Source organism: Nycticebus coucang, chromosome 3 (assembly GCF_027406575.1).
Source record: "Nycticebus coucang isolate mNycCou1 chromosome 3, mNycCou1.pri, whole genome shotgun sequence".
Taxonomy (NCBI): domain Eukaryota; kingdom Metazoa; phylum Chordata; class Mammalia; order Primates; family Lorisidae; genus Nycticebus; species Nycticebus coucang.
This window is the reverse complement of record NC_069782.1, coordinates 29,598,051-29,605,129: the sequence shown is the minus strand read 5'-3', so window position 1 is coordinate 29,605,129 and position 7,079 is coordinate 29,598,051. Positions and strand designations below refer to the sequence as shown.

Genomic DNA, 7,079 nt, shown 5'->3' with positions numbered 1-7,079 from the left:
TGGCTCAGTTGGTAAGGTGCCGGCCCCATCTACCGAGGGTGGTGGGTTCAAACCCCACCCTGGGCAAACTGCAAAAAAAAAAAAAAACAAAAAAGACTATGGCTTCTGTGTTCAGTTTTCTTTCTAGGATCACTCCCCTGGGAGGGGAGTCACTGTGAGCCCATGTCTTATAAAGACAAAGTCTTCTACCAGAAACCATGTGAGTGAGCATTCAGTTCCCACGGAGTCTCCATTTGTAGCCCTGGCTGATTGCTTGAGTGCAATATGAGATAGAACTACCCAGCTAAGCTATTCCCAGATTCCTGATCCTCAGAAACTGTGTAAAATGATAAATATTTGTTGATTTAAACTCTAAGTTTTGGGGTACTTTGTTATATAGCAATAGACAACTGATATGTATGTTTATATTATTTTGTCTGATATAATATGTATAATATTGATATAATGTGTATGTTTATATTATTTTTGAGATATAATTCACATATGATAAAACTCACAGATGTGAAATTTTTAGTCTAATGAGCTTTGACCATTGTTTATTAATGTGCAACCACACTCAAAAAAGATACACATTTCCATCACCCTTATGCCCTTTCCAATTAATTCTTATTCTAATTTCTTATGAGAAAAAAATCTCCCACCATTTTAGTTTCTATCACACAGTTTAGTATATTTTTGAACTTGACATAGGTGGACTTATACAATATGTACTGTTTTATGTCCATCTTACTATAATGTTTTTGAAATTTACCCATGTTTTTCTATGTGTCAGTTATTTGCTCATTTTTATTTTGTTGCTGAGTACTATTCTATTTTATGAATATACCATGATTGGCTTTATTCATACTCCTGTGGATGAACACTTGGATTCTTTTTGGTTTTCTGCTCTTATGAATAAGACCGTTATCTTATATAAGTCAGTTCTGGGTAAATACAGAAATGCTGAGTAATAATATAGGTGCACCTCTAACTTTATAAGATACTGACAAAGATTTTTCCAAAAAACTTGTTTCATTTTATACCCTCACTAGCAATGTCTGAGAGTTCCAGTTGCTTCATATCCTTTTCAACATTTTATATCATCAGTCTTTGGATTGTAGCCATTTTCTTGGAGTGAAATAGTGTATCATTGTGTGTTTAATTTTCCTGATGAGTAATGATGTTGAGCATCATCACTGGCCATTCATACCTTCTGTTGTGAAGTATTTGTTCAGTTTTCATCATTGCTGTCACCTGGAAACTCTGCTGACTTAGATTCTTTCCCCAAATCACCACTTGTTAAATTAGGGCAGGCCTGCATCTGCTCCCCTTAGAGGCATTCTTTGATACCAAATTTTGCTGCCTCACCATCTCTATCTCTACCTTTCTTTTTATTCCAGTCTCAACAAATCTTGCTCTGAAAATTGCTGCCCCAGTAATAGCCTACTAAATATCTACTTTAATCCCAGCACTGGGCTCTTACTGTGAAAAAATTAAATAAATAAGAACAGTGTTAGGCTGGTAAATATTTAACAACTAGCTTCCTGGAAAAAAATTATATTTTAAAGTTTTTCTTGTGGTAATAAGTTTATTGGAACTACAATTGTGTCTCTTTATTATTCTTAAATTTTTATTTTCTATACTTATGGCTGGCATAGCAATAACTAATACATTTTTTATTAGAATTTTGATTAATTTTTGAATTTTCATTGATTTTGATATTTAATTGACCACCGGGCTTATTAAACTTACATATTACTTCTAATAATTTATATGCAAATAATTATTATAAATTTTCCACATATATAATTGTATCTTATATGTGAATAATAAGAGATTTATTTATTTCTATCCACTCTTTTTTTTTCTTACCCTATTTCACTGCCTATGATCCTCAGTGCAATGTTGACATGAAACAGTAAGAGTGAGCCTCTTTGTTGCATTTTTTTATTTCAAAGAAATTTTCATATTTCACCTTTAAATCTGGGGGTATTGTAAGTTTTTATGAATGTCCTTTATCAAGTCAATAAATTTTCCTTTCATTTCTGATTTGCCAAAAATGTTTTATTATGAAAAAAAAATTTAAGATACTTTGTTTTGTATGCCAATTTTCTGTGTAGTAAATACCACCACCTCAGTGGAATGCAAACTATGTACCATAACTGTGGAGGACTGGCTATGAGGTGACAGGGCCTCCACAGCCTGGGGAGATGTTCAAGGAACAACCCCCAGCTGCTTCTCCTTTAACAACATTCTTTTCTCCTCTGCCAGAAGTTATGTAGCCCCTACATACTTTCCTTTTTATCTTGTTAGCAAGTCCACAGCTTTTCCTCCCTAAAGTTAATCTTTACCCCATATGCTAAATTTACATCATTTAATGACCTTGTTAAGATACATATTAATAAAGCTGTTTCCATAGTTCAGTGCTGGCTGCAGTCTTAGCTGCTGCAGCCCTTTGGATCCCATCTTTGTCCCTTATGTGTTTTATGTCTCTTGTATGTCTTATTTCCTCACTCCCCACCATTCCCAAGCTGGCTCAGGAAACATAACTTCCCTAAAGGTGGAGCTGGGGAGAGGTGCAGAGCAGCTCACCATTGCTGCCTATCACATTTTCATTATGACAGTTGCTTTTCATAAGCCCATAGGATAGGAGCCTCCACAAGAACCACTGGGTAAAGGCTTACAATTAATCTGGGGAGATGATTTATAAATTAGAGGACAGCTCAGAATAATATATAGTTAAGTCTTCTTGTAGATTGCAAGACTATAGGCAGATTAGAAGCAAAGAAAATATTAAGGGCTGAAAGTAGTGTTTCTCACCTCTGTCTACACAGTGGAATAACATGTGGAACTTTAAAAAATACTAATGCATGAGTATTACCCCTTAAAGTTTTCTAATTATTTGAAGAGAGGCTGAGCATCATTTTTTGTTTGTTGTTTTTGTTGTTCCTTATTAAACCCCATCATTACAACTAGATGATTGTAAAATGCAGCCAAGATTAAGAACAACTGGTTTAAAGGAAGATGGATGTTTTAACAAATTTAAGTAATTGGGGCAGTAGGGGAAGGTATCCAAGCAAAAAGAATGGAATAAATAAATGAGTGGTAAACTTTTTAGAAGGACCGAGAAAACTGGCTAGATGGGAGCTGAAAAATCTCACAGGAAAGTAGCAAGAAAAATGAGGGATTATTTTTAAGCTGTAGATAAGAGGTTTTTCCATAAGAACTTTGCACCAGCTTCAAGAAACTCTAGGTCTTCAAAGAAGGAGATTCTCAGGGTGCAGCAGAAGACACTAAGTCCTGATGATGGCTGATTGGCACTGCATAGTCAGTGGCCTCAAGAGCCAGGAACCTGGATGGGAGGACTATGCTGTCTCAGACCCTGGAAACCAGGTAAGGAGTTCATAGTCTCAGCCTTTCAGGCTGAAGCAGATTTTATCATAAAGGAAAGTCAGTCTGGTGTGTCCTGGCATCTGATAGGTTAGTCTGGTGTGTTGTGGCATCTGATAGGTCAGTACTCTTCAAACTTTGCTGTCCATGTGGATCACCTGGGAAACCTTGGTAAAATTTGGATTTTGATTTAGCAGTAGGGGCTGAGGGGTTTCATTTCTAACAGGTTTCCAGATCATATTGATACTGCTGGCTCTGGGATCACACTTTGAGTAGTGAGGCTGGAATTTACTCTAGGGCTATCATTCACTCCGGGATGCAGCATATCAACACAATGCTGCCTATTTCCATTGGGAGAACTAACCCTTCCTCCAAACCAAACAGCAGCCACAGGAGAGAAAAAGGAGGGTGAGATAAAGCATCTGAAATGACCAACGCTTCAATCCTTCAAGCCCTTTATAGATAAATCGTCTTCAAGAGAATAAATGCCCTCCCCCAAAGCCTGTGCTTATGCTAGGGGTTGACAGAATCCTACCTGTAGATACTGTGATGCTTGGAAAAGGGGGTTTGTGCCCTTTGTCCCAGCCTGTATGGTCTTTAGCGAGCCATCCACTCCTCCCTCTGAAATAGGAAAATTGCCAAGCCACACACAGGCAAAGCTATTGCCAGCTTCATTACGTTTCTTTTCCAGGGAGTTCCAGAGGGTAAAGAAAGTTTCCCTTTAGAGGTTATTTCATGCTAAGAATGGGGGGTGGATTTAGGAAAAGAACATAAATCTCATTAAAGCCACATACAAAAACCATGATGATTAGTTTTCAAAACCTTTTTCCATATATGGATTTGTGTGAAGCTAAGTGAAAGAAGCAAAGGATTTGGGTTGAAGGACTTGAGTTTGAATCCTACTTTCCCACTCACTATGTCACTGACTTCTCCAGGCTTCAGTTTCCAATGTTGGGGTTATAGAAAAGCTTTACTGTGAATTGAGTGAGGTAATAGAGATGAAGCTCCCAAAATATGTATGTACTTGGACAATGGCGGCCATCCCATCATTTCCAACATCTCACACACAGAAGACACAATGCAGGTGTTTGCTGAAGAACTAGCTCCATTTTTCAGGTTAGAACACCAAGACTCAAGTCAATTGACTTGCCCAAGATCACAGCTAGGAAAGAGGGCAGTTTCATGGTTCCAAATCCTTACCCCATGCAATACTCTTCTATGCGACCTTTGGGTTTAGAGTTGTATTTCTATGAACATTAGATACCAGAATGAGGAAAACTATTTAGGGAGGACATTTCTTTGAAATCGGCCTTTGATCTTAACAAAAATTGCCTTGATATTTTTAAATAGAGTGCTTTTGCAAAGTCCTTTTTCCTTAGAAGCTTCACACTTCTTTGAAATAATTGCTTTATGTCTGAAAACTGTCAATCTGTCTTTGAGTTCAGACATTTGGTAAGTACATGATGTTTCTGAAGTTATTATCAGTCACTGTGTCTTCCATAGACTGCATGGAAGGCTCATATCACAGTCATGTGGCTTTTCTAAAATGTCCCATGTCTTATCTCTGCCTGACAGTAGCAGAACACAGGAGAATAGGAGGGCATTGGGAGAACTCTCTTAAATTTCTTCGCCAATGTTGAAAACAGATACAGTTGAAGAAATCTGACCCAAGTACCTTAGAGTCATTTCTGTATCAACTACTGCAACATGAACTTGTATTTGATGATATTTTGAATCTCTCTTTTTTTTTTTTTTTTTTTTTTTTTTTGTAGAGACAGAGTCTCACTGTACCGCCCTCAGGTAGATGCCGTGGCATCACACAGCTCACAGCAACCTCTAACTCTTGGGCTCAAGCGATTCTCTTGCCTCAGCCTCCCGAGCAGCTGGGACTACAGGCGCCCACCACAACGCCCGGCTATTTTTTGGTTGCAATTTGGCCGGAGCTGGGTTTGAACCCGCCACCCTCGGCATATGGGGCCGGAGCCCTACCGACTGAGCCACAGGCGCCGCCCTTGAATCTCTTTAAGCTTAAAAATACTACATAATTTTAGTCTATTCCTCCTCCACATCATTCTGGTTTTGCTGTTGACTCCTGAAAAATTTGGTCAGACCTGGGGCATCCTACAATTTTCAAAAAATTAAATTGAAGTGGACCAAAATATGTATCCCTAAGCACCCTGCTCTTTGTACAAGGTGATAAATTGCTGACCCAGGGACAGCAGATGAAGCTTAAATTCCAAGACCCATTGGCACCATTTCTAAAAGGCCAACACCAACAAAGCATCTGTCTCCACTTTTGTCTTTCTCTGTAACCGTTGATTTATTTGCTGTTTAGATATTGATTGGCCACCTGCTATTTTTCAGGCACAGTATTAGATGCAGGAGCTATGGTTGAGTTTTGTTTGTTTGTTTGTTTTTGAGACACGGTCTTGCTCTATCTCCCAGGTTAGAGTGCAGTGGCATCATCGTAGCTCACTGCAACCTCCAAGTCCAGTGATCCTCCTGTCTCAGCCTCTCAATAGCTGTGACTATAGGTATGTGCCACCATGCCCGGATAATTTTTCTTTCTTTCTTTCTTTTTTTTTTTTTTTTTTTTGTATAGACAGGGTCTTGTTCTTTCTCTGGCTGGTCTTGAACTCCTGGCCTCACGTGATCCTCCCAGAGTGTTAGGATTACAGGTGTGTGGTTGAGATTTAGACCTCACTGTCATAAAGATTATTGTAGAAAAGGTAGATCAAAACAGATAATTTCACAAAAAAATTAGGAGAACAAGGATACTAGGAGTGGGCAGGTAGGATGTCCTAAAAGAGACAATTTTAGCCAAATGATTGATTCTGAAATTTACCAAGGCTCAAGTCTTTCTCTTACTAGCACTCTGACTGTGACCAGTTGCTAATCGTTCTGTGCCTCAGTTACTCCAGCTGTAGCATGGAGCTATAAGAGTACTTCCTTTTGAGAATTTATCAGGGGATTAAATGAAATAGCACATAAGACAGTGTTTCTGATACCAGGACACACCTGGCCCGCGATTTCTAATAAAGAGGACCTGTAAGTTGGAGCATAAAGGATAAATAAGAGCTGAGAAGAGGGTAGGACATAGGAGGAGGGAATGGGTAAAAAAAATGGAATTAAAAAGTAAATATCCTGTAACAGCAGTGGCTTGGTACTCTGGAAAAAATAAAGAAGACTGGTTGTTGAAGAGGTATTGCAGGGCAAATAGGAAGAGCTGAGCTAAGGCCAGAGTGGGCAAAAAAGCAGATTCCAGAGGGCTTTCTAGGCTCATTACATCCATCTTAACAGCATCCCATCATTTAACCAATCATCTTTTCAACTGGAAATTCTTTAGAAATGCAAACATCCCATTTTTTATGTTTAAAGGAACACACTCTAATTGATGAGGAACTGAGCAGGGAAACAGTGAAACATTGTGGGCTGTCTGTAAGTGATGTCTTTTCCCACTTGTCTCTATCCGTCTTTTTAGTCTCTGTCCCTGGGGGCCATCATTGTTATCCTTTGAATATCAAAATAGCCTTGTAGAATTGCATTTTTTTGTCAAATGATTACATCCAGATAATTATATTATGGCTTTTAGGGACACATGATCAATTTTTATAATACATCAAGAAGAGACTTGAAGACACTAAAATTCAATTCTTGTTCAATTCTGCATTCTTCTATCCTATCTTTTGCTTAGGGCTATAAAAATATGC

The 7,079-nt window shown here is 38.3% G+C and overlaps 1 protein-coding gene across 1 annotated transcript in view; it reads left to right on the top strand.

Moving 5' to 3' along the window:
• Nucleotides 1–3,285: 3,285 nt before the first annotated feature.
• LOC128580889 (chronic lymphocytic leukemia up-regulated protein 1-like) overlaps nt 3,286–7,079 on the top strand; it is a 51,610-nt gene continuing 47,816 nt past the window's right edge. The window contains 1 exon segment of the mRNA XM_053583356.1: nt 3,286–3,372. Coding sequence (XP_053439331.1) covers nt 3,286–3,372 — 87 coding nt within the window.